The following is a 27,812-nucleotide window of genomic DNA, read 5'->3' as shown; positions in this document are numbered from 1 at the left end:
TTTCAAAAAATATACATTTGGCAGAATGTTACAAAATCTCTAACAGGGGCATAAATTATTATTTTTTACCAATAAATATAAAATAGTTAATTAACGCATAAAATTAAAAAGTAATTTGGCTGTATATAGTAATATAGATAACACACGCCTTGATTAGAGTTGCGATGGTACCGTATCAGCTACTTTGAAGACGGATATTTTAAATGTGAAAAACAAAGTTGAATCGACGCAACAATCTGCATTTTGCCAACACAAAAATTGTACAACATCTCGCAACAGGCTGGGAAACGATAGACAAGTTAGCGTCCAATTATAATTTCCCAGAAAACGGCGTTTCCCCGAGCATAATCTGTTCCTTATTCTACCAAAAAAAGGAAGGTCAGCGTTGTATTAAACGCACGACAAGTGAATCAAACACAATAAAATCAATCAATCGAACACAATAAAAAAAAACTTATTCAAAAATCACGGTACACAAGCTCTAAACCTAGCGTACTATTTCATAAGATTTACTTATGCAGACAAAATGGAGAATTCCGACATTACAAGGTCTCTCCCATGGACAAAATGTGAATTCTCTTAGACTGCTTAGGCCTTAGATATTACATTGGGCTGTTCTCGTGAGTGTTTCACCCTTTCATCCCACAACAAAGGTTTTCGATTTATGCGTTGTTACAATATTAGTGATCTGTAACGAGTACACAAGGATAGTAGGATAGTTACTATGCATTTAATGTTCTTCACCACGTACTGTTAATAGTGCATGTTGTTTGCCTAAAACAAGGTCGTTGCTCCAATTCAATTACTTTATGATATATTTTCCTCGCTCAGGTTTGGGTGTATTCCAATATATCTGTATCTGGATCCCATTGTGCAACTTTACAATATACGGACATTTGGCATTCAATACATGTGTGCTGTTTGACCTATGAAGGAGTCCAGATTGGGGTTACACTCCATAACGTGTGTCCTATAGATCAGGGGTTCTCGAACTTTTGGTATTGCGGAGCCCTTGAAAGGTTGAATATTATTCGCGGAGCACCAAAATAAATGTTAAAATTTTACTTTCAGATTAATATTCCTGAGCAAGTTAAAAGTACTTTACTTATTTTAAATGCTGAACCCTTTTTAATAGGGTTAACACAAGTCATAGATAAATCTAAATTTCAAACATAATATACTAAAGCTGTAAATTTGACACTTGACCAACATATTGATAAATTAGGGGGCGAATCTTTTCCCTTTTGACATTGAAAGACTTAAAAGGCCGTGCGCGATATCATTTTGTTACAATCGCCGATTTTTTTCGTCAGCATGGCGTGTTTTTGAACCTTTAAACATCTTTACGCCGGTGTTTATTCTCCCTAAATCAAAAATTTCCCTCGGCATATACATGTATTGTTACACAAGGACGACGTTAATTGCTTTTTGTTCTCGTGGGGAAGTATGAGTTTAATGTGAAAAACATGTTACCATATTATAGTCATCGGCGATGAAAGGCTAAAAATAATAATTAATAAAGAGGTAAAACCGCAACTCAAATTTCTTAATTGAAAAACGCCTTCTAAAATATTAAAACTGAAACTTAAAATGGAAGATCACACGTTTCGTTTTCAGCAGACTCACCTCAGATTGAAAACGCTTTTATAGACATTGTAAATCATAAAATTTGGTGTTATGTTAGGTTTTCATCGTAGTAACTGCGAAATCGAAACACCGACAGAGCCGAATGCAATAAAATAAATTTCAATTGTTCGTATTTTGCCCAGATATTGTGATTTTTTAAAAGGCGATATCTTGCTTAAAAATAATCTCAAGTGCAAAAGAACAAATCAAGTTTGACAAATCCCAAGATCGCAAAAATACGACTCCAATTTATTTATAGTTGGCAGTTTATCACATATTTTATGTTATTTTAGAATAGTATTCTTTCATTTTAGTAATCCTAATAGTAATCTCGAACCAAACGTGAGTAACGATGAGCACAATTACATGATAACAACGAGACACGTTAAATGCTCGCATCGGTCATGGATTGAATATTTTACGCAACAGAAATCTCGTTATCCGTTTTTTTAATCGCGAAGAATGTTGCGCGGAAATTTCCGATTCCAATTTTGAACCACCTGCCTCTTAAGAATCCTGGCTGCGCTCCTGCTTATAAATAATGTCATTTTTTAATTCCGCCTCTTTACCATATTTCGAGGCTATTTGTTGTCAGATTTTATCAATGCTGTTATTGCTTCTTTGAACAGTTACAAAATTTTGAGTCAGTATTTTGAAGAGTTCGCGGAGCCCCTGGGTTTCTCTCGCGGAGCCCTGGGACTCCGTACGGAGCACTTTGAGAACCTATGCTATAGATCAATAACCTGCACACCCTTGGTTTGCTACTTGATTAATGGATGAGAAGATATGAGACTATTGAACTGTCATCCCCGCCCCCCTATTGCAAAACGAAATCTCTTTGTACACTTTTGTTACCTAAAAACTCCCATGAAGCGCAATAACCCCCTTAGCGAGTCGAACAGCTCTAAATTAACTTGTTTTACGATCAACGCATTCGGGCGATGACTTGCAACCTCATCTGAATTTTTTTCATCTTTCCTGAATTTTTCGTCCAGTCTTTGTATTGCTATTCATATTATATGTACATTGGCGGAATTGGTAATAAATTATCTGTCTATTTATGTCCCGTCTATCAACCTTACATGGGCAACCTTACATGAAGAAATGGACGAGAGCAATTTGATACCCCCCATCACAAGGTATTCCTGAAGACCTTGTTCAACAAATTTGTCGATATCAGTTATATTAAAGAATACTTTATTGCTAACGTGAACACAGGTACAAAAACAAATTAAAACAAAAGCCATAAATGAAAAAAAGGATTTACTAAGCATTATACAGTGTCATCTACTGTGCAAATTATCAGCTGCAAAAGAACTATAGAATTTACCATTTACCTATTTCTATTCGCAAACACAATATTAGATAAGAACTTGATTTTTGTGAGAAGGAACATACAACTGCATAACCAGGAAAATAAATCAAGATGTACTTATAAATTTTGTTGGTCTAAAAATGTGGAATGGTGTACTAATCACTTAATAATCACATCTGCAGTCCCACGCCTGCAGTTTTTGACATGAAATAATAAGGTATTATATCGATTTCACAATGTTAAGATTGCAATATACATTTTCAAAGACTTAAAATAAATTAGAAAAGGCCATATAATACAAATTGAAGACACAAAATAACAATACTAGTGATTCAGATACTATCGCTTCAATTATGACTGAATCTGAAAAATTAAGATTTCTTGTATATGCATATTGTTCCTATTCAGTAAATTCTAACTACACATCCGAATAGGCTGCAAAACAAATCCTAAATTTTTTTCATGCAGTACAGTGTATGAATACAGCGTTATCAAAAACAGAGATAAAAAAGTTTCAATTAATTTAGTTACCACGGCATGAGATAGTTCAATATAGCTATTGATAAATAATAAGAAACAATGCATTGTATTAGTCTTCCGAAGACAGCCATACAAGTATATCTGAGTCTAGAGTTTGCATAGCCAATTCAAAATGAAATTTATTTCAACCTCTATCAGCAGCTACATTGCATACAAATCATCTGCAGTGTTGTCGTAAAATGAAGGCGATTCAATTATGTCATCACCAGCCATAAAGGCATCATCGCTATTCTTTGATGGAGATGGTTTTACTGCCATTCCAATAGGATCTAGGTAAAAAAAGAAAAGAAAATGTGAAGAATGTTGTGAAAATGAAACGGAGTGACCAACTTGCAATAAGCAAAATCTGAATGAATATTCAAAACTGTATCTAGATTGGCTTAATAATGGTCAGTGCAATTTTTTTTCAATTGTCAGACATAAATTCTATTTTTCTACATTTTAGGTACCTAGGTAACCAGGAATCAAGTCCATGCATCCAAAATAAATAACTGGCCGACTAATCCCATACCAGACCTGGTTTAGTAACAGGAACAGAGGCCGTGGTTCACCATATGATTAAGCTGTCTTATCTGCGTTACTCTCCCCAGAAATGAATATGTATATCCTATCCTAAGAACGAGAAACAATGCCTAAACTTATGGATCGGAGATTATATCGCAGCAGTAAAGACAACTACCTAAAATTAAACTCCCTGCCTATGACCGAAATTGTACGAGTGTTTTGGAAAAATTTATATATTTCAAGCAATAACTTACTTTCAACTCCGTTTTCATGTTCACTTTTAGGCTCAACTTTATATGGTTTTTCATCAATTGATTCCGCAGTATTGTCTTCTTTTATTGAAGAATTGAATAATGAAGGTGGTTTGAGTACACTGGGCATAGCAGGAGTGGACCTGGCAGAATATTTATTAAATATCATATATGGCAAAAAACAATGTATAAGTACAATATAATGATATTGCCTTAGATCAGGGCTGGGCAATTATTTTTGGTATCGGCCACATTGAATATTCAAAATGCAGTGGCGGGCCGGACTAGGTAGAGTCGATCGTGCTTTTTTATTATATTTTTTTACACATTTAAATAAAACAAGTACTACATCTATTGTCTTTTTGTTAGAATTTTTATTCAAAGCACAATTAAAACTAGTTTAAAACATAAATTGTGTGACAATACATAGGATCAGAGAAACGGCACGCTTGCATAATAATGCTGGAGAGTGAGTAACAATGCGAAATTAGGACCATGTCTTCGGTGGCAAAACATCGTGATTCATATAACTTTGCTGTCATCATAGAATTTTTACCGTGTACAGGAAGGCGCTGCATAGAATTTTTACTGTGAACAGGAAGGCGTTGCGAGCTTAAAAGTTCGGGATGCACTGCTCTAAAATACCACGACTAACTGCGGATAAAAAAATGTCAGATAAACTGCCGGAATATAATTTGTTTTGATACCTATTTTCGATACGGATACATTTAAAATGTCTTGCTTTATTGTTTTCAACTTAACCCGTTGTAGACTTGACAAAATGTAGGCATTACCCCTCTAAAATACCACCGCATTCTGTGGATATAAAAATGTGAGGTAAAGTACCAGATTATTTTTATTCGATTTCGTGAATTCGACAAATCTGATCTGTTCTTGCAACACTGACTCAGCTCTGTTTTAAAGATTTTACCATTTTAAAAATCCCCACGTCTGCGATAAAACCACACAGAGTAAAATTCATTTCAGTACCATGAAAATCGATTGAATTCACTTTACATTAATTATCTAATATATCAGGCGCTGTCGGTAGTTTCGGAATTGTTCAAAAGGTACATCGAGCGCACGAAAGCCACTCAATCAAATGTTGTGTCGTGTGCACCAGAAATTTTCCAGTTTCCAATTTCTACAACAGCGTTTTTAACCTGTCAGGGGCCTTCTAAATCAAAACTTATTTCTGTTCAATTTTTAGTATTTTATATTGGCGCTCTAGATTTAAGTTGCTTGCCGATTCACTCCTTTATTTATCTTTAGCATCTCGTCGCCGATGATCAATAATAACTCGTTTTTCTCAATGGTTCCACAGTCTCAATAGTTCCACAGTATACAAGACAAATATATGTTGAGGGAAATTTGTGATTTGAGGAGTCACCTCGAGCTGACGAAAACCATCGGCAATTTAAAAAAAATTTGTCGAACGTTATTACTGACTTCTTCATTATCAAGAAAAAAGAAAGTGTCTAAATCTAAAAGCTTGCTCGCAGGCCGGATGAAAATTTGCAGCAAGCCGGATGTGGCCTGCCTTAGATAATTAAAATTACCTATTATAATTTTACTTTACAAGACAATTTCAAGCTATTATTATTTAGAATTAATTGAAGATTACATTATCAGATTATCAATTTATATATACTACTGCATCTCACTTCATAATGTCATCAATTATTGCTGATTCATCTTCTTCCAATATTGCTGAATAATCATCACTTACACCTCTTGCAATGGGTGGAGGTTGACCCCTTTTAGACATCAATGGCTGTGGTGAACTATCCTTTGATTTGCTTATAGAAACTGGATAAATTTACAAAAATAGAATTCGAATCTCCATTTGATAACGATTGTCAGTAAATGTAAATAAACACAAATATGCATTCCATAAAAATAAAACAATCACTCACTGTTAGAAATTGGGCCTGTATTTCTGTTTATACTTTTAGAGCTGGATTGAGGGATTAATCTTGCTCCCTTGGAAAGATGATCAAAAAAGATTCCTATGTACTTTTTGATCTAAAATGAAGATATTAAAATATTTTGGATCTGTTTAAGCAACTTTGTTTAAAGTAAGGCTATAATACCTTATACCATAACTAAAAAGCAGAGAGATATATGGTAGAAGATTCACGAATCAGCAGGAATATAAAGATGATATATTTATAAGCTTGTATTCATGAAAGATGATATCAGCTGATTTAAAATAATTTTGTTCAACATTGCTAGGTGAGGGCAGTGCTTTCGGTAAACACCTTAGCAAAGAAATTTTAAGCAGGAACTTCCCCTACACTGTATGTGTAGACGTTAGCCATTAAATAATAGACAATGATTATCAAAAACTCTTGGAAGAATTTTTCAATAAATAAAATGACTTCTTCTATGGAATAAGCTCAGTGGAGCATCAATTTCTCAATAAAATACTTTTGTAATACTGAAGGACTCAAGACTAAAAAGAGTTTCATATGATGTCATAATTCACCTTACTGACGTCATCAGGTAGCTCCAATGTTGTTTTAGACGGAGGCATACTTGCACTGAAAGAGTCTTTACCACCTTTGGATAGAACAGTGCGAATCAACTTAGAAACTGAACACTCTACTGTTTCCTCCCATCCCTGTGAAAAAAAGAATGCTCTGGAACAGTGGTTCCCAAACTTTTTAGAGTTGGGACCCACTATTTATTACCACAGCTTATGGCGACCCACTTAACTTTAATTAAATTTTCTTTTGTTTTTTTTATGGCATAAGACAGCAATGGCTAATCATTGCAAAACTACCGTGTTTCCTCGAAAATAAGACCTGACCTGAAAATAAGATATTAATTTGAATTTTCAAAAGGATTTTAATTAAGCCCTACCCTTAAAATAAATTTAAAATGTGTGGGATAGGAAAGGTTCATTGGCCTGAGGTAAGGTGAAGATCACACCACTATTCAAGATTGTGTGATATCACAATTATGATATTTGTCACTTGATTTTTGTATAAGAAATACAAATAAAAATAATGGATGTCGGTTTTTATATAATGTTTAGTAAAAAATCTTGTGATTTTCTACAATGTAATTTTATTTTTGATAAATGAACACAAAAGACCTCTTCCAAAAATAAACAGTGTTATTCTTCAAAAGAAAATAAATCTAAATCCTGTCTAAATTTTGGGGAAACGCGGTAAGAAGTGCTGTGCAGTGTACAAAACTGCTATGCGTAAAAAAGCCACATGGATATTCTTTGTGTAGCAAATTTTCGTTCCTTTGAGAAGATGATAAAAAGAAAAATTTCACAGATTAGAATTTAAATTCAATTTAATTTTTTTTTTTTTGAAGATTTATGCATGCGAGTCGGTGACCGTACATTTGAACCCATGTACATTTGAACCCATGCGTATATCCACGGGTTCAATCTATAACTAAAACCCATGGGTTAGGGTTAGTATGGGTTTAACTATCCGTGAAACAAAAAAAATTCCATAAGTGCAATAGCATACAGGTGCAATTGTCATGGGTTCAAATGTACGTGGGTTCAAATGTAATGGAACCATGCGAGTCGCCACCGATCCTAATAACCAGTATAATTACTGGGCCATTCCAAGCAAAAGTTGAATTCCATCAATTTTTTAAAAAGTGTAGTGAAAGTAATTTTTTTTTATTTTCGATACCAAAAGACATTGGAATTTTATTGGACTACATTCATTTCATCGAACAATTTAAAATTTCACCCAGGTTTTTGATGGTTTATAAAAAATGGCCTGAAATGTAGAAATTTTGGTATAATTGACATAGTTTGTGATGATTCCTGACACAAAGTGTTTGATTGTGTGGTACAGTTTTTTCATATGGAATTGACGCACTGGATTTAAGTTAATAAAGTTTGAATGTTTGGAGTGCTGTAGGACATTTCTTCACCCCTTTAACGATTTATTACCAGAATTTTAAGAGATGATAGAGGCCGCTATTCCAAAGTGGAAAAATGTCCTGTAGTGTCACGTCCTGTAGTGTCACATACAATATGCACATTATTGGCATGGATTTACAGTGTTACATTAAGTAACTTGAGCAATACATAGAGGGGTAGTTCAGCTACTGCACCAGAAAATATTATGGGCTCCTAATGTACCATCGCAAAAATTTACAGCACGACACAACGTACTGTTAGTGCATGGTGGATTTGCCGTCCTGTAGTGCCACGCTATATTTCACTATATTTTTTTTATCTACTAAGTAAGTCTTGGGTGTAACTTTTGTGCAATTTTTTACATATTCAATAAAGCAACTGATTGGACAATGAAACAAAACATGTAGCTGAAAATGTGAAAATATATTGCATCCAACAACATGCGCCTATGTTTGTACTTTTACCCCTATAAATCTCACCACATACCTTAACTAGTTGAAATTCAAGATTAGATATGTAACAATATCTCTCGACAGATATCCAGATAATATAACGCAAGTTAAAAACTATTGATAGCTTATAACAATGATGCGTCAGTCGCCTTCAAACTATCTATCTTTTTTGGTATACATGTGGTACACAATAAAATATTCGTTAGCGCAATATTTTTGAGTTTTTGATTCGCGTAAATAAATATGAAACATGCGCAGGATCAACTCAAGGGGGAATCTCATCAATATCTCTTTAAATCGGGTTTATTACGTGGAATCCTTTCTCTAAAAAGAAAGCAATGGGAAGCATGGAGCGTTTTAGAACGTTTACATGAACTACTAAATTGCAAGCATTGTATTGACGACGAGTGGCATCTCTTTACCATTTGCGCACGCGACATAGTAAATTTGAGGCTAGAAATATCTGGAATTATGGGAAAGCATTGTAGTCAAAAGCTTTTTATTTTTCATATTGACATGTAATAATTTCTAAATAGCCGCAAGGTGGTGGGCTGGAAATCCATTTCAAGGCGCACATTGACCCACGTTTACGATTGTATTATGGCTGCCAGAAAAACAGAAAAATATATTTTTAAATTTATTCAACAGCTATCTGCAGGTTAGGAAAAAAATCTGCCATTAGGGAAAAAATATGAGCTACGACGTATGTTTGTGAGCGTGCGATGCTGTAGTATGGTCAAAAACGTGTTTTCCTACTTTTACATTGTGACGTCACGGACTCGGAGGATTCGAGTCCTTGACCTATTACTCGGATTCGTCGAATCTCTGTAATGTCGGACTCGTCCCATCCCTAATAATTACCCAAAGCTTTCTACATCTTTTCACGACCCACTAAGATTCCTTTTGCGACCCACCAGTGGGTCGCGACCCATAGTTTGGGAACCGCTGCTCTGGAATATAGTTAATGAAAATCAAAATTACTGGTACTTGTGAAAACTGCCTATGAGAAAATTTGAATAAATTACTGGTTTGTAATCATCACACAGTGCTTTTGTTGAAGTGAATGGCAGAAAAGTGTGAAAAATATTGAATTTAAAAGCTTAAAACCTTCAACATGCAATTCTTACAAATGCAACAGAATCTAGCGCACCCATTTATTACTTTTTTTCAATAAATATAAACATGACATCGGTACATCAGTATTCATGTTTACACTTCAACTCACCATATCAGCGTCCCTCAAGTGAACGCAGAACACAGATTCGAGGAGTGAAACCTCTTCAGAACTGAGTTCCAACCAAAGACGAGCGAGTAAAATTGTTAGTCTCAAAACGCAAGAGAGTTCAATATTAGACATGAGTAACGTTTGAGCATTTTCTTCACAAGCATCAGCAAGTGCTAAAATCTGAAAACAACACCGTTTTTATTTATAATCACAAGAGTATTCAATATCAACTGAATATAGTATAATATCAAATGGTGCTTCGTAATATTAATATGGCCCACCGAACTTTTTTAACACTTTGTTTTAAATTTTGCGTTTGACATACTGCCAACTGTTACGTCACTATCACAATTTAAGCATGTGTTTATTCGGAACAATTCAATTATACCGGTATCTCAATTATATGTATCAGAATGAGGATTATATATACAAGTTCGTGCACTTGCAGGCGATCAATCCCCTTTCCCAGCCCGCGAATATCCCTCCACTTTGAATTTTGGCACCTGGTCAATCAACTTCAGGAACCATTGCTTTATAATTACAATTTTTATTTGTTTTCATAACAGGATTAATCTCGGAGAAAAAAGAAAAAAGTCAATCAAAGTCAGTAAGAAATTCATATATACATTCACCACAAAAAAATTCTGAATACTTGTCTGTAGGTTCCTTCCAATAACGAATCCAAACAATTCAATGGGGCTGGTGTTTTATCTTTAAATCTTGTTAGTAATCGCCTCTGAATCGCTCGAAATTGTTTTGCTCTAAGATCTAAAATTTGACGAACGCTCTCTTTCGATACTCGTAACTAAACAATTAAAAATAAAATTAATTTTGAATTACCAAAAAACACGTAACGGCATCAAAAATCCAGTTGAAAATGTAGGTATGTATTATTAGGCCATCCGACAAAATATGGTTTATTTTGATATAACAGTTAAGCTATATGACGATTATTAATTCCTCCATAGTTAAATTATTTTGAACTGCATGGGAAATCTCACATTGATATTGGTTACTATATAATGAGCCTTGTTTTCTATGGAGAAAAAAACTGATACTAAGGATAAAGAATAAGGACAATTGAAGAATACTGGGAGAAGTGGTGTATAGAAAGGATGGTTATACCCCAACTGAAAGCTAAATAAGATGTGGAAAACAGTATTTTCATAATGTTGGAGCAGAGAACAATTAATAAATAGCAATTGCCAGTAATCGAAAAATAAAACAAAGATCATAAACTACCTGGTAATGTCTATCAATTATCGGTGATAATTCTTCTAAATTTACTGGCTGAGGATGAGTCAGTTTACATGTTGCTGAACTTTCTAATCTTTTAACCAATTCACGAGTAACAAGCCATAATCCTGCATATGATTCGCTTTGCACTCTGTACCGATCTGAATAAATTAAATAACAAATTGACAAAATATACATTATACAATGATGGGTTAAATGATAAAGCCAATTTGTTGTTTTATTAATTTATGTTTCATAATTAAAAATCAAGTCACTTTCTAACCAGGACCGGGAAGCCTGAAAAATTTATACCAGACTTTTAATTCTGAACGATTCCAAACATAAATCCAACTTTAGGTTAGATGGAATTTCGACTAAGACTTCCAAATTGAATTAAGTTTTAACTTCAAATCCAGCTCCCATTTATCCGAGACCCAAATTTTGACCATGCTAACTGTTGAGAATGCTTAGTCGACCCAGTGCTGATGGTAACTTTGAATTTGAATATCACATTTTTTAAATTTCGATTCCCGAATCAGACAACTTGTAAATATGATTCTAGCTCCCGATTCCAGTGAGCTTGAGATTGAATGAAAACATGCCAAAATTCTCTGGGCTCTTAAAGTCAAATTTTCAAGCTAAAGCTTAAAATAAATTTAACGTTTCCATGTCATTTTGAAGCCTAAATTTGTAGAAAATGTTATATAAAAATATCCTATAAACATACTTGATGACTTTGACGTCAATATAGTAGTTCTGGGTCCATAAATCAGCCTCAATCCCACACAGTTTGGGCCTGCATCTGCCGCAGCGAGTTCTGAAATTGTGATAAAATTATAAAAGAAAACTAAATTTTAAATGACAAAAGTATTAAAGGTAATCTTGTCTGTTAGAATCACAATTACTGACTTAGATGAAAACTATTCATATTAACTAAGTACCTATTACCTATTCATAGTAATAGGATTACTTGCCTGGAAAAAGTTCTAGAAGATTCATGCAAGGGTTGTTGCTTTCCAGTGTAATTTTAGAATCCATAGTTTTAATTGGGTCATGCGGCCATGATACAAGAGACAAAGGTAGTTGTGCACTTTTTGTTACAACCTTCGGGTGACCTAAAATTAAGTTTCAATAATTATGGCAAATTCTTTAAAACAGGGGTGTGCAGTGCAACCTTTAAATACAGGGGGAGAGGGGGGGGGCAGATACAAATAACTGGGTGAGGTCGCAGGGCCACACCTTTATTTAACAAAAGCTTTCTAGTAGTTGCAGGCACAAAAATTTCAGTGCAAAGACATTGGAATTACTCACATACACAAAATCAAATTAAATTAAAAACTAGCTTTGCAGGTCGCACACCGTTCGAATTGGCACTTCTATGTGGGCAGTGGGCCGCACAATTATTCCTTGTGGGCAACATTTATCCTGTGGGCCGCAGTTTTGCACACCCGCAGTTTCGCACATCCCTGATTAAAAATATTTCACTTTATTGAAAAACAAAAACAAAAATGGAATACTAACCTGTAACACTTTGCTGATAATACACAACAACCTCAAATTCTAATGAAGAAGGAGAAAATTCGTTGCAAAGAAAAAACGAAACAGTTGCACATGGTGTTGGATCACTTTCAGCTAATAAAATTAAGAGTTTATGTATATAAATATATTAAAACTGGGTTTGGTTATCAAAGAAGTTGGTAATGTTCAAAATTCGCATTAACATGATATTATCTTAAGATTTTATGGTTTCTTCTCATTAAAATACAAGATTCGCATCAGACAAAATCCTTTTCTCTTTTTATGCTTTACTTGTACTTGCTCACAACCTTGTACTTTTATTAAAATCAAAATACATTTTCAAATAAATTCAAATCACAAAAATGTAAATTTACCAATTACATTAAAACATAAGTAATTGAAAAATAATGAATACTTGGCACATTAATTGAATCAATAGTTCATCTACTTACAAATAGCAGGTATTGCAATATGTTTTTGAGTGCATGTTAGAGGCTGATCGACGTGAATCATAATAGATACATCTTTGACTCTCCTTGTAGCTTTTAAAATAATCTGAAATACACAAAATAGCAATCTCATAAAAAAGTCACCACAACCAACCAATATTACTTCAAAAACATTTGAATAGTTGGTTATCTTATGAACAACAGCGACCTAAATCATTATATTTGGTGCCACTTTGGTATGCAATCTTGCCGCCATACAACTACTTTGATCTCACTTTTTAATGTGATCTCAATTGCATAAAACATTCTCATAAAATTCAGTTACTGACCATAAACCTTTCTTCATTGCATTAGGGTTAGTTAGGTTAATAATACTAAAATCACCAAGATCACACAACCGAGATCGCATACCAAAGCGCGACACCATTTTTTTACCTGTACTGTGATTGAAGGAACAATTCCCTCTGATGAAACAGTGGCATGTTCAGACGAAACCTGATATGATAAAATGAAAACTATCATCAGTCTCTATGAGGTTTAAGGAGAATCATGAAGTTTGAAAAATGAACAGTAGAATTTGTTGTTGTTGTCTACATTTTGGAAAAGAATCAAGGAAGATTATTGAAATTCTATATTTGACGAAGCACATGAAGAAATTTTTTAATGATGATTGGAATATTTTATGAAACAACATTCTAACATACCGAAACCTTGTCGATTGCAGAAGGCACATTTAATTTTACAGTTAAATCTTCTGATTCTTTTGCTTGTGACAAGGCATCACCTGGATAATAATCATAAAAAAACCATCCAAAACAAATTTACCAAAATTCTCAATATTAATAGCAGGCTATTATCTATTATGAATGGTATTTTGAAGTAAAGAATATTTCCGCTATATAGTTGATATATAAGTATCAACTGTTTAAACATTAACAGCTTTTTACATAATTACCTATATTGTTATGGAGACTTTTTGTTTTAGAAAATGATTTACAAAAGATTTGAAATTATCAATTACGAAATTTGATATTTGCTATAGCGATATATGACATAGTGTTACAAATTTCTCAGATCTATAGAGACTGATCGGTGTAAACAATTCCAGATCAGTTCTCCAAGATGATAATTTTTAGACATATCGTATATGACATATCCTCACATATCGCCAAACTGAGAGGTCGGCTTGAACACGCATAACTCTGATCACACTACAAATTCCGCTTATATGCGAGGATATATGGTAGTTGAGTGTTTGTGACTTAAAAGGAATAAGAAGTACAAATATTCAAATACCCACCTTTGCTCATGTGAAGTTCTTTGATTTTATTATTTATTTTCTGCATTTCTTGGTCAATAGTTGCATAGTCTGGTTCTCTTGCAGCAGATTGTGGAAGATTAAAAACAGATGGATGTGTTCCAAGATATGAACAAGCTGCATTACATTGGTCAGTCAATGTGATCAACATTCCAGGCATTTTTCTGTCAAGTTGAACAAAGATATTCATCAAAACAAGAGAGCTATGTTCAAATATACAAAATGAAGAAGGAATAGCCTTCTAGGGAAAAATACAATATTTAACAAGTGAAAATTTCAAAGCAATTGGTCCAGTAGTTAAAGAGAAAGGCAATTTTTCATAATGATAGGAAGAAAAATACCAAGAAGAACAACAACAACATTGTAACAAAACAATCCATTGGTCCACTTCATGTGCAATAAAGTTAGTATAGATAACAATATATTAAAGCAAGGATCATATTTGTATGGAACTATTTTAAAACAGACTAGGATTCCACTGTAAATAATGGCAAATTTTAAATATCTCAATTGCTATCGCTTTTTAAATAATTTTGAACAGATAACTTTTAATTCACGAATTGTGAAATAATCAGAAACAATAACGATAGATATAAAAGAAGAGATGTAATCACCCTATTGTTCCAACCGCAACTTGTACTGGAGTATCACTGAGCAAGGAAGCCCACTTTAATGTGATTCCCTCATAAAGTAGTAGTTGCTTGGTGTGAGTGCAAACTATGCAATTGACTGTGCTTGATTCTGTAAAAAAACATGCCATTTAAATTTCCCATTCTCATAATAGAGCATCAACTATCACAATATTTATAATCTAAACATACAGATTAAAGGTTTAGTTTTAATTGCTGAGCATGACTCATTAACACATATTCCATGAATTTCATAGGCAATAACAAATTCACAGTGGAGTCACGGTGGTTGCATACATCCATGTGGCCATCTGTTATATCTCAAAAGAAATATTGATCCATCAGCCAGAGATGAAAAAAGTTACCGTACTTTTTTTCGACAACATTATGAACTAACATTTTTGGGATATGAAATAAGAGAATACAATTTAAATTCAGACTAAACTAAGAAGTAATATGGTATATAATCATTGTATGTGTGAGAAATGAAGTTTATAGCGTAGAAAATTCGAGACAAACACTATTATGATAATTAGTAACTATTGTCCACAGTAAACACATGAGAAGCAAGCAACTTAATTGATAGCATTATTCAAATCTATAATATCATAACGGACGTGTAATAACTTCCTGAATTACGTGGATGGATTGATATCGAAACCTGCATGCTATTTTGCATACAAATGGAATGATTTCATAGAGTTTTTTGAAAAATATAGTAAGAAAAAATATAATACAGGATGTGAATAGAGTTGTTAACATTGGTTGGTTGTTTCACAACAAAAAACGAAAGAATCATACATCAATTTAATATACCTCTGACGATGAATGGATAGAAACAGGAAGGGTTATAGTCAAGCTTCTTCATATAAGCAAGCTGCCCAGTTTCATGTACACAAAATAGATTTCTTTCACCTTTAAGAACAAGAGGTAATTAAAATATTCAAATAGATAAAATGTCAAGTGGAATAAAAATTTTTTTTATCAAAATTACTCGCAAATGCATATATTCAACATTTTATAGTAAGGAATACTGTTTCCATCCAAATCACGTTCAAAAGATGAAACTATTTAAAGCCCATCTCGCAAAAAATCAGAACATTGTGATTAGAACCTAAATACGATTTTCGTATTCATCTGTAGGGGTGAGAGAAAAGGCGCTAAAATGCCTAATCGTATTGCGAATCACGGCTTCTTGTCTGATTACAATCCTATGTCTGATATGTTAGTAGTTGACCAATCGATTATTCCATATAGATGGATTTGATGGCAAAGGAAGCCGAAATCGACCAACGGTTATGTAAAGCACCCTACAGCAGCGAGAATTCCATAATTCTATGATAGATTTCTATAAAAACGACTTTTTGAATATGAAATAATCCAATCCTCAATATAAATTAGAACAGTACTATTGAAATATTCGATATGAAATGAAAGACATGAGAATGTACAAAACCTCACCTAAAATCATTATCACAGAAGGACTGTTTGGGATATTAATCACACTTATGTCAAGTGCACCTTCCCCAAGATTGAGTTTCCAATCAGCCTATAAAATAACATAAAGGGATTAAACAAGAGCATGTTTTGTCAAATGCAGAAATAAAAGTCGCACTAAAATTTATTACATTGATTCGTTTTCCAGTTGTAACACTTTGACTTTCTTCTTTTGTATTAGAGTCCACGGCAACTGCAAGTACCTGATAACTGCAACAATAAAATAAAGAACTACTGCAATTAAAATATTTTTTTTTCTGACACATACGCTTAACATTAGTTAACGTGGCTGAACAATTAGAACAAAGTGAATAAATATATTACAAGATTCAAGTGTAATAGCATCAGACTTTCTACTTTCAAATACATTGTTTTAAGTATATAGAAAAAAGTATATCCCTTGTATTTTCAAATCTAGTTATTAAGTTTAATCCATTATCTACCTACCTATAGGCTTCCAAGCATCTATTTGAAGACATTGTTATAAAAGAATCTATTCTTGCGTTATATGCTAGTGGACCAGGTGTAAGAAAACCTGGAATAAACCTTGTGAAGGCAAAGTTCTCGCTTTCAAATACTGATAATGTTCCATCCATAGATTGTACACATAGTGAATCTTTGCCTAAAATATATAGAACAAGCATAATGAATGTAAGGAGTGAACCAGAGGAGACTAAATGGTATTCCCATATATTGAACAATATATGGGCTATTCCAAGTGACACTACAGGACAATTCCAGAAATTTTGCAAGTTGTTGGATGCAATATATTTTTACATTTTCGGCTACATGTTTTGTTTCATTGTCCGATCAGTTGCTTTATTGAATATGTAAAGTTACACCCAAGACTTACTTAGTAGATAAAAAAAATATAATAAAATATAGCGTGACACTACAGGACGGCAAATCCACCATGCAGTAACAGTACATTGTGTTGTGCTGTAAATTTTTGCGATGGTACAGCAGGAGCCCATAATATTTTTGGTGCAGTAGCTGAACAACCCCTCTATGTGTTGCTCAAGTTACTTAATGTAACACTGTAAATCCATGCCAATAACGTGCATATTGTATGTGACACTACAGGACATTTTTCCACTTTGAAACAGCGGCCTCTATCATCTCTTAAAATTCTGGTAATAAATCGTTACATGGGTGAAGAAATGTCCTACAGCACCTTAAATCCAGTGCGTCAATTTCATATGAAATAACTGTACCACACAATCAAACACTTTGTGTCAGGAATCATCCCAAAATATGTCAATTATACCAAAATTTCTACATTTCAGGCCATTTTTTATAAACCATCAAAAACCTGGGTGAAATTTTAAATTGTTCGATGAAATGAATGCAGTCCAATAAAATTCCAATGTTTTTTGATATCAGAAATAAAAAAAAATTACTTTGACTACACTTTTTAAAAAATTGATGGAATTCAACTTTTGCTTGGAATGGCCCATATCAGCGGATCCCAACTGAGGGCTGTGGCCCCCCAAGAGGGCACAATGCTAGGCACAGAACTGATTTTACTTCTCCTTATACGATAAAACTCCCGTTCTCCCAGTTTCATTGCTTGATGTCATTTCACAGGGGGTTTTCACCTTGTTGAGCATGAATTGTTTGACCCAAATAGGTCATAAGTACTAGAACCCTCCGGAGAGGGGCCAAGATAAAAAAGGTTGGAACTTCGAAACCACTTCCATATATGAATACAATTTTTAATCACATTGTTAGAAGCACCGAAATAGAGATTGGCATCATCAAAATTTTAAATACATAAGGATAGCAAATTAATGACCTTTTACCCGGCATGTTGTATATAAATAAAATAAATACCTTGTACGCCGCCAAATGGACCATATGTCATATTTGCAGCTGTTCTTTCGAGTCTGTGTTCATATATTTTGTTTATGATACACTGATTACCATGATCTACAGCTCCTGCCTTAACTGCGATTGCATATATTGTGAGACTGCGAGGTAACAAAACTGCTAGATGTAAGTCTGAAGAAACCCTGCAAATATAAATTTTGATGTTAAATAATGAACCAAGACATAAAATACAGTAAATTTTCTTATAGAAATATATAATATATGCCTGAATTTTATTTTATAAATGTCATGATTTCACTAGACATCACATGCATCCATTTATAAAAATACCTTTAGAAAACTTTAGGTTATTTTGGAATGAATTTTATAGGAAGCAGATGAAATATATAGGCCAAGTTAATTTTTATTGATGCAGGCAGACACCCTCAGTTTGAGAGTGAAAAAAAATGTAAAAAACACAGGCAAATTGGCAAGATTACAATTCCATAGTTCATACTATTGTTACACAAAAAAGATTGAAATTGTCAAACAAGAGTGATGCTTACGATTAGGGATGGGACGAGTCCGGCATTACAGAGATTCGACGAATCCGAGTAATAGGTCAGGGACTCGAATCGAATCCTCCGAGTCCGTGACGTCACAATGTAAAAGTAGAAAAACACGTTTTCGACCATACTACAGCATCGCGCGCTCACAAACACTGGTGAACTGGATTTCCAGCCCACCACCTTGCGTCAAATCTGGGCGGCTTTTTAGAAATTCTTACATGTCAAATAGGAAAATAAAAAGCTTTTGACTACAATGCTTCCCCATAATTTCAGATATTTCTAGCCTTAAATTTACTATGTCGCGTGTGCAAATGGTAGAGAGATGTCACTCGTCGTCAATACAATGCTTGCAATTTAGTAGTTCATGTAAACGTTCTAAAACGCTCCATGCTTTCCATTGCTCCCTTTTTAGAGAAAGGATTGCACGTAATAAACTTGATTTAAAAGAGGTATTGGTGAGATTTTCCCCTTGGGTTGAACGAGCGCATGTTTCATATTTATTTACGCAAATCGAAAACTCAAGTATATTGCGCTGACACATATTTTATTGTGTACCACATGTATACCAAAAACGATAGATAGTTTGAAGGCGACTGGCGCATCATTGTTACAAGCTATCAATAGTTTTTACCTAGCGGTATATTATCTGGATATCTGTCGTCGTTTTTATTAGGAGTGTTATAATACACACGAGTGATATTGTTACATATCTAACCTTGAATTTCAACTAGTTAAGGTATGTAGTGAGATTTATAGGGGTAAAAGTACAAACATAGGCGTAAATTAGTAAAAACAGAATTGATTATAGACTCGGTAAAAACGACGTGGACTCGAAATCGAATCCGAGTCCAAAAAATTCCTGGATTCGACTCGAATCCGAGTCCGGATCCGAATCCCGGCCCATCCCTACTTACGATACAAATTTTCCAGCTGCAACTTGTAATATAGGACCAGAAAGTTGTGATTCTAATAATATATCATGTGGATTCTTTCCTCCTTCACTTGGTAAATAAATGTGAAGTATTCCATGATAACTTCCAACGATGATTTTATCTGAATTTAAATTATAAAAAAATAGATAGGCTAGATTTGTTCTATAAAAACATAATACTGTGGCTACATTCAGTAACAAAGAAATGGAGCATGTTGTTTACACCTGGCAACCTGGGGCAGATGCAGTAAAAATGAATGATTTTGATTAAGTTTTAAGGCAGTGAATAATTGCTGCTTCACTTTGCATAAATACTGACTGGGGGAAGCTGACTTGGATGACCGGTGGTAATCGCTTATGGTCGTATCGCTCCCTCCTCTGTCTCTACCAAGGAAAACGTTGTGTCTGTTTACAGGTTTATTGTAGGTATGCTTTCATTAATAAATTTATTTTGGGTTGACAAATCAATGAATCTATCTGATGAAATTGATTAAATAAAAATTTACCTGTGCCATCGGCTGAATTATCTATATTTGCAACACACAGACATCCAAAATCACATTCCTCTTCAGAAGTCGTTTGCATTCCCCACCACTCAATTGATTTAAATAGAGAAGTCATGACTCATGAAATGTGTCAATAAACTTTGAGAATTCAAAATCATGAGCCACAAAAAGTCAGAAGGTGGACATTTGCACTAAATCTCTATCTAGAATATGAATTTTCCCGAATAAATCAAACAAGAACTGAAGACGAATATACTGTATAGGGTTGCCAACCGTCCTTTATTTCTGTATTTCAAAGGACAATCCTTTAATTACGTTTTTGGTCCTTGTCCTTTTTAGCATTTAAAAAATATGCTAATTGTCCTTTATCCTTTCCAGCGATGTTTTGCCCGATATATATAGTAAGTACTGTGTTTGATATTGTTCCGTTCTTAAAAAATCGTCCCCGTTTATGTATTTCAGTATTTGCAAGCTTTTAATTATTCTTTTTAATTTCGCTTGGTCTCTATGACATCCACAATCGTGACAATCCCACAATGCGTGACGTGTCCACAATTGTTGAACAGCAGAAATATAACTTTAAGGATTATAAACTTATGCAACTGCAAAACTAGAGCTAGGCTAGTTTGGGTCAATGTTTGATAAACATTAGGTACGACATTAAATGAAAAATACATGAAGATTTTTTAATAGGCCTATATAATTTTTATTTCATAGCTTTATATTGTTAAGTTACAAAATAAGTGATGACGGTAATCTATGTCCTTTATTGAAACTTTTCATAGCTGGCAACCCTAAGGGCAGAAGGGTAAGGCTAATACTGTATCAAAAATACCATACCATAATAATGTCCTAGTACCGTACGGTACCAGTACCTGGCTGTACGGTACATTCAGAATTTACGCTGCTACTGTTCTGTCATGGTAAAATTGCATATAACTTACCTGTAGGCTATACTTTAACTGTTCTCGTTTTCGCTAATCGATGGGTGGGCGAACACGTACGGTACCGGTACTAGGCCTACTTCTTTTATCAATACCGGTACCTTTCCATCTAAAATCTGTACGTTTCAAACCTTACTCTAGGTTTTGTTCGCTTTCCCGATTCTATAATCAGTTACTTTTACTTTTGTTTTTATCTATTTTTGAACACGTAGTGGACATAACGATCGTTTCAATATTATGTTGTTGGACACGTAGTGGACATAACGATCGTTTCAATATTATGTTGTTGTTGTTCTTGTTGTTGTTCTTGTTCTTTGACACGTTTTTAAAAAGTCGCTTTTCTCTTCGAATACTGGACCAATTGCTTTGAAATTTTCAGTGGTTGAAGATTAATTTTTTCGCTAGAAGGCTATTACTTTTGTTTATTCTTAAATTTTATATGAATCCTATGAGATATGATATTTCATACAAAATTTCGCGGTATTTATTTTTACTCATGGGAACACTGTTTTACACTTATTTCAAGCGGTTTCGCGATCGATTGTCTTGCTCAGTACTACCAATGACATTAAACAACATGATAGGCAACTCTGACGTCACTCCATAAGACTACAGGCGAAACATTATATTTCATGATACGCTCCAATGCACATATTTCTCGTCGCCTTTCGCGTCCGTTTTCCTCTCGCTTTTGCTACTGGGCGTCTTTTTTACGTGCAGTACCTGCCTTTTTGCGCCTGTAACGAAACATAATAATCTCTATATCTAAGAAGTTTTGCTTACTTGGAAAGCGGGAATAACAGGCAAGCTGTAAAGAGCAATTCTGGACATCATAGACGTTTTTTTTTATCAGAGAAGATTACAAACGCGATAGCGGAAAGATTTGTGTGGAACATTTTGCAGATAATGATAAAGTTCAAAGTTAGTAATTTTAATGTTTGCGCTTAATCATTGAAATTTCATTTAAAGAGGGTGTCATAAAAAACTGTGCTGCGATACAATTCCATAACACAAAGTTTGCACCTATCGAACTTGCTTTTGTAGGTGAATTTATTAGACTTATTACATATTCAGTTAATCGTAGGTAACATTGCTGGTACATAATGCATCGTAGATAGGTTTGTTTAAATTTAGGAATTTAGCTCATAGCCCACTAATTAATATTATCTTCTATGCAGGAGGTTGCAGGGCTGAATTCAACTTGCAGCCTTACCGATCACCTGACGATGCTCATTTAGTTTGGCTCGAGCAAGTCTTCTTGAAATGCTTGTGTGGATGGAAACTACCTATATTTTTTGCATTCCTACGATTTTAGACAAATTTATTCTGAGGGATTTCGCATATAATTCTCACTGATTGTTGGCTGTTTATAATTCCTATTGATTGTGAATTCTGATTATAACAATTAGTTGAAAATTTTTTTACCTAATTTACTGGCACCTTTTTCTTGTCAATACTCCAAGCTGAGGTAATAAACATGACAATACATTTATGTCATCTGGAAGCAAAATATGCACACTAATTAATAGTTTGGCACATTGAGATAATACATCATGACAGAAAATACAAGTTAAAGATATGTATGACCATCACATGGTAATTAAAATTAAAAAAAATAATAGGGGCTGTGGAGTATGAAAAGTTCAAGACAAAGAAAAGAACAAATGTTCATAGCTCACGAACTCTCAATTTTGCCTCCATTGCTTTGTGAAGGCCAATATATTTCGAGTGGCTGAATTGGTTTACCTTTATGATAGCAACGATTTTGTATTTAATATAGCGAGATTATTTCAATTTAATTGCAGTGATATAATTTCCCAAAGCAATGCTTGAATCGTCTAGAATAGATCAGTGGTGTCAAACTCATGGGTTTTCGAGAGCCGCATTGCATTTTGAAAATTGTAAAAAGAGCCGCAAACAGTTTTTGATAATGTATACTTAAAAGATATTTTTAAGATAGTTTTAGTTTGTGACATATATTGTGATGCAACTAAACAGTTGGATTAAGTTTTATTATTTTCTTCAATTTCAAATGCAATTACATATTAATATTTGCATTCCACTATTATTGCAACATTTGCAAGTTACAGTATTTATTATAAAAAATCGTAAAATTCTATGTACAACCATCAAAATCATTTTTGAACAAGCTTTGAATAAGGAAAGAATAATACATACACTAAAAATAACTTAATCTAAATATATGAACCTAAAATTAACAAAAATACTACAGTATAAATTCAATGTTTTAATAATTACATTTGTCCTGGCGTTTGGCATCTTTTTTGTGTCACCAGCATACTAAGGCCAGTTCGAAATGATTTTATAGTACCAACTCTAACTAACGAGGCCACATGATCATGGGTTTATCTGGATCTTTACGAATGTTTAATTAATTCCAGTAATGCAAAAAAGCTACTTTTATCATTTCATGTATAGATCAGTAAAAAAACAAATGACAGATTTTTTCGACAAGACATTTCGCACTACATTGCGTGCCATAGGATTGCTTGAATTATTATTGATATTGATTTTTAGTAACTAAGTCGTTGTATAATTATATTAATATACAAACACATGGAAATTTTCTGTTCGAAGTTGGTCTTCGAATTTGTCATATTGACTGCTGAGCTTATTGTGTTTTTTGATTGTATTGATGGAAATATGACAAATTAAACAATGTGCTTCAGAATTTTGTGAAGAGCAGAAATGTTACAACGCTCATTTTCTTCGAAAATGCCACCTTCTTCATGTACTTTGCGTTTAATTTAATTACTCAAGTGTTTTATTCAAGTATTCTTTTGCTAGCTTGATGTGTATTCTTAATTGGGTCAAAATGTGGACAAAAAAAATTAATATTCCAAAACTACTTTCAGTAAATTGTTTTCTGTGTGAATAATCAATTTCACTCTAGAAGGTTTGAAAAATCTATTACATTTAGATAAAAAAAAAACTTCCAAAATACTATTACAATTATTGTTAAGCGTTCGAGGGCCGCACTGGAAGTTCTCTGGGGCCGCGAGTTTGAGATCCCTGGTCTAGATTGAAGTTGTTCAAAAAATATATGATAGTATTTTATCATGAATGATGATTATACCCCTTTCGGAATTTCTTCTATAGTACTACCAAAAGTTGATGAACCAAATATAACACAGGTGCAGTGAGGTACCCGTAATCCTCATTTCCAAAGCTGTTTTAAGTATGTCTGGCGTGTTTTGTGCCTTTTTACAAATAAGACCGCTTATGCAATCTTACGCTTTGGAATTTTTAGTTATTTTCCTCAAGCCCTGCAGAATGCGGGGGCCATAAACAACTCTACCGGAGGGTCAAATGTCTTTGCATGCCTCCATAGGTTGTTTTTCTATTGCAAACATTATATTTCTTGGAATCACACTGTCACTGATATGTCGCCAGACTTCTGATATCTCCCCGTCTGCTATAGTTGTCCTGTGAATAAATAATAGGAAATTGAGATTAGACGAATAGTTGAAAGTTTTGCTTTATGTCGGCTTAATTTCTTGATTGATATACTTACTATTTCTGCTATTGCCTCTTGTACTGCAAGAGTCTCACAATGCTTAGACAGGTTTGTCCACAACTTTCACATCTGAAGAAAGAGAGGAGATTTATTAATTTTCGTTAAGAATAAATAAAGCAGTCTATATGATTTAGAATGGAAAAGCTAATAAATCCAATATCTCATGTTTTATGTAAAAAATATTTTACTGAATTTGGTATATAAACCAACTAATAAAAGGGTTTAGTAAGAAAATTACAAGCATTCGTGGCTCCAAATACTTGAGAAATCAGACTATACAATATAGACCGGTATGAGTGAAATGTTAGGTGAACTTGTTAACACTTTGATTCAATACGCAAATAAAAGTGAATGCGCAATAGTATGTTACAATGAGCAACAATCAACAATGAGTATATATCCTCACTGATTAAAAAAAACTAACTGGAGGTGCATGAACTATTTGAAACCATAAGGGGTAAGTAAATATGTAATTTCGGCAAATGGGCAACTACGTACCGTACTGAATTAATAACTTCGTAGTATTTGACAAAGGCTGGCTTTCCCACATGTACTTAACAGTGCGATTCCCGGGTGTGATATACAACAATAGTATTCACCTTACCTTTTACCGATTTCTTTTTACCCCAACTTTCAAAAATATCATTAAAATCGACAACAACTGTCAAAGCAGGCACGAACACCATTCGTGCTACGCCTCGAAAGCAGCACACATCCGCTCGTTTTCGTCTCGTCAAGTATGTGCATTGGAGCGTGCTATCGAATACGATCTTCGGACAAAAATGCCGGAGTTGCGCATCATGTTGTTTAATGTCATTGGTACTACAGCTACTGTAGGTCGGTACTGGTAAGTTGCCATACCGGTGCCGTAACGCAGTGAAATTGACTTATTCCTTCCGCGGTATTACTAATGCTGCAATGCAAGTTTTATAGCCTATCGTATGCGGAACGGAATATCAGACCTACAGGTTCGGTACCGGTACTGGTAGCTCAGTACGTAAGTACGATACTGGTACTGGTGCCGGTACCGGTGTCTTACCACAATGAAATTACCGTAACTTATTCTTTCACGGTCCTACCAGTGCAGTAATGCAAGCGTTGTAGCACTTGTAGCCTACTATATTTGTTTATTTTGATGAGAGTCTACTGGAAACAACATAAAATTTGAAAGGGAAGAATTGTTCTGTGATCAATTATCTGTCCTAAAGTGTAAATAACATAAAATTTGCAAGGGAACAACTGTTCTGTGATCAATTACCGTATATGGCCTACAGTGTACAGGTAAGATGCTGGCTGACTGCTAACCGGTACTGGTAGCTCAGTACGTAAGTACGATACTGGTACTGGTGCCGGTACCGGTGTCTTACCACAATGAAATTACCGTAACTTATTCTTTCACGGTCCTACAAGTGCAGTAATGCAAGCGTTGTAGCACTTGTAGCCTACTATATTTGTTTATTTTGATGAGAGTCTACTGGAAACAACATAAAATTTGAAAGGGAAGAATTGTTCTGTGATCAATTATCTGTCCTAAAGTGTAAACAACATAAAATTTGCAAGGGAACAACTGTTCTGTGATCAATTACCGTATATGGCCTACAGTGTACAGGTAAGATGCTGCCTGACTGCTAACTCAGTACCGCTTGACACGTTTTTAAAAAGTCGCTTTTCTCTTCGAATACTGGACCAATTGCTTTGAAATTTTTAGTGGTTAAAGATAAAAATTTTCTCCAGAAGGCTATTACTTCTTTTTTCGCTATGACGTCATCAAAATTATGTGACTCTACGTGTCCATATATTTGAGCATAGCTCTCTTGTTGTTCTTGTTCTTTGACACGTTTTTAAAAAGTCGCTTTTCTCTTTGATTACTGGACTAATTGCTTTGAAATTTTCAGTGGTTGAAGATGAAATTTTTCCCCAGAAGGCTATTACTTTTATTTATTTCAAATATTTCTGTTAGCTCTGTAAGATTTGTTTTTGTTTGCTATGACGTCACTAAACGTTCTGCGGATATCGGACGCCATTTTGTGTCCAACGGACCATCTTGCAATTTCAATTCACGCTGTCACAAGACAGGACCTCCTGAAGTTCTGGTACCGTAACACAGCGCGGTGACACTGAACTAACTCGTAGCTGTCAAAAGCTTGAAAATCCATACAAATATGAGAAATAAAAAGATAAAACTTGGCAGGTGGGTAGAGTTGTGTTTCTTTTAACCATATTTGAAAGTTTCGCGTTTCTACATTTGAAGGAGGGGGAATAGGGGGTGTGCATTTCCGATACGTCGATAATATCTTTGTCAACCAATTTACGGCCACCGTGTTTTCGTCTGTTTGATTGCTGTGATGTGGTGCTTTGTTTATAATTTAACGAGTTTTGTTCGAAATAACCGTGTTTTTGAAATATATGACGGTCAGAAATGCAATTAGAAGCCCAATGTTTTCACGCTGTCACAAGACCAACAATTGTCAACCAATTTGCGACCACCGTGTTTTGTCTGTTTGATTGCTGTATGGCTGCGTATGCGATAGTCTCGACGCAGCATAAACGATGATCAAGGCTTGAAGGTCGCACACTGGTCGTTCGGTCGCAAATACGTCTTTCGAGTGCCGTACTTTGGGGATTTGTATAGCTTCAACCCTTTGTCGTAGAAAGTTAATACGAGGTTTAGCGTGTAGAATAAATGCCGCCAATGCACCCACGGTGAAAAAATTAACGGGTTAGATATATTGGTTCTTGTTTTATAGCGGTTTGAATGAAATTGTCCGCAGACTGGCTACACCACCCTAGGCCTGGCGAGTTGTCCGTGTAGTCGAATTGTCCATCAGCCCTAAACGGCTATGACAGTCACTGTACCAAAAATTGTACCCCGATTCGGCTGGTGTTAAGTTGACGCATGTTATTTAGTAACGTTTTTATCTGAAATGTTTGACTGTGGTTCGGTACCTGATCCGATAATACGGTACATAATTGACTCATATCACGAGATATTTCAACTGATGTTTCACTTGTCGCAGGACCTAAAATATCTATGACAGTCCCTGTACCGTCACGGTA

The 27,812-nt window shown here is 34.4% G+C and overlaps 1 protein-coding gene and 1 long non-coding RNA gene across 2 annotated transcripts; both read right to left on the bottom strand.

The window, feature by feature from the left end:
• Nucleotides 1–2,802: 2,802 nt before the first annotated feature.
• On the bottom strand, nt 2,803–20,833 carry LOC120346274 (protein PTHB1-like). Its single transcript, XM_078110113.1, has 23 exons — nt 20,274–20,833; nt 19,751–19,889; nt 18,292–18,470; nt 16,906–17,080; nt 16,590–16,668; nt 16,423–16,510; nt 15,778–15,876; nt 14,947–15,073; nt 14,315–14,496; nt 13,719–13,798; nt 13,450–13,509; nt 13,018–13,120; nt 12,569–12,679; nt 12,022–12,162; nt 11,775–11,864; nt 11,054–11,208; nt 10,464–10,616; nt 9,812–9,991; nt 6,725–6,859; nt 6,153–6,261; nt 5,901–6,045; nt 4,240–4,379; nt 2,803–3,750 (listed from the first exon to the last, which is right to left on the bottom strand). Exons 1-23 carry the CDS (start codon nt 20,386–20,388, stop codon nt 3,623–3,625), a joined length of 2,913 nt encoding a protein of 970 aa, XP_077966239.1. The 5' UTR covers nt 20,389–20,833; the 3' UTR covers nt 2,803–3,622.
• Nucleotides 20,834–24,525: 3,692 nt separating this feature from the next.
• LOC144425282 (uncharacterized) lies at nt 24,526–25,545 on the bottom strand. The gene is made up of 3 exons (XR_013477427.1): nt 25,360–25,545; nt 24,753–24,824; nt 24,526–24,664 (listed from the first exon to the last, which is right to left on the bottom strand). It is a non-coding gene; the product is annotated as an uncharacterized LOC144425282 (long non-coding RNA).
• Between the last annotated feature and the right edge of the window lie 2,267 nt (nt 25,546–27,812).

This window comes from Styela clava, chromosome 1 (assembly GCF_964204865.1).
Source record: "Styela clava chromosome 1, kaStyClav1.hap1.2, whole genome shotgun sequence".
NCBI classification, from domain to species: Eukaryota; Metazoa; Chordata; class Ascidiacea; order Stolidobranchia; family Styelidae; genus Styela; species Styela clava.
This window is presented reverse-complemented; position numbering and strand designations above follow the sequence as displayed.

Excerpts from the sequence above, each read along its gene's own strand:
- LOC120346274 (XM_078110113.1), bottom strand. The coding sequence starts at position 20,388 with ATGACTTCTCTATTTAAATCAATTGAGTGGTGGGGAATGCAAACGACT. Across the intron at positions 13,799-14,314 it reads AGAACTTCACATGAGCAAAG|GTGATGCCTTGTCACAAGCA; the intron begins GTGGGTATTTGA and ends ATTATTATCCAG. Across the intron at positions 10,617-11,053 it reads TAATTGATAGACATTACCAG|TTACGAGTATCGAAAGAGAG; the intron begins GTAGTTTATGAT and ends TTAATTGTTTAG.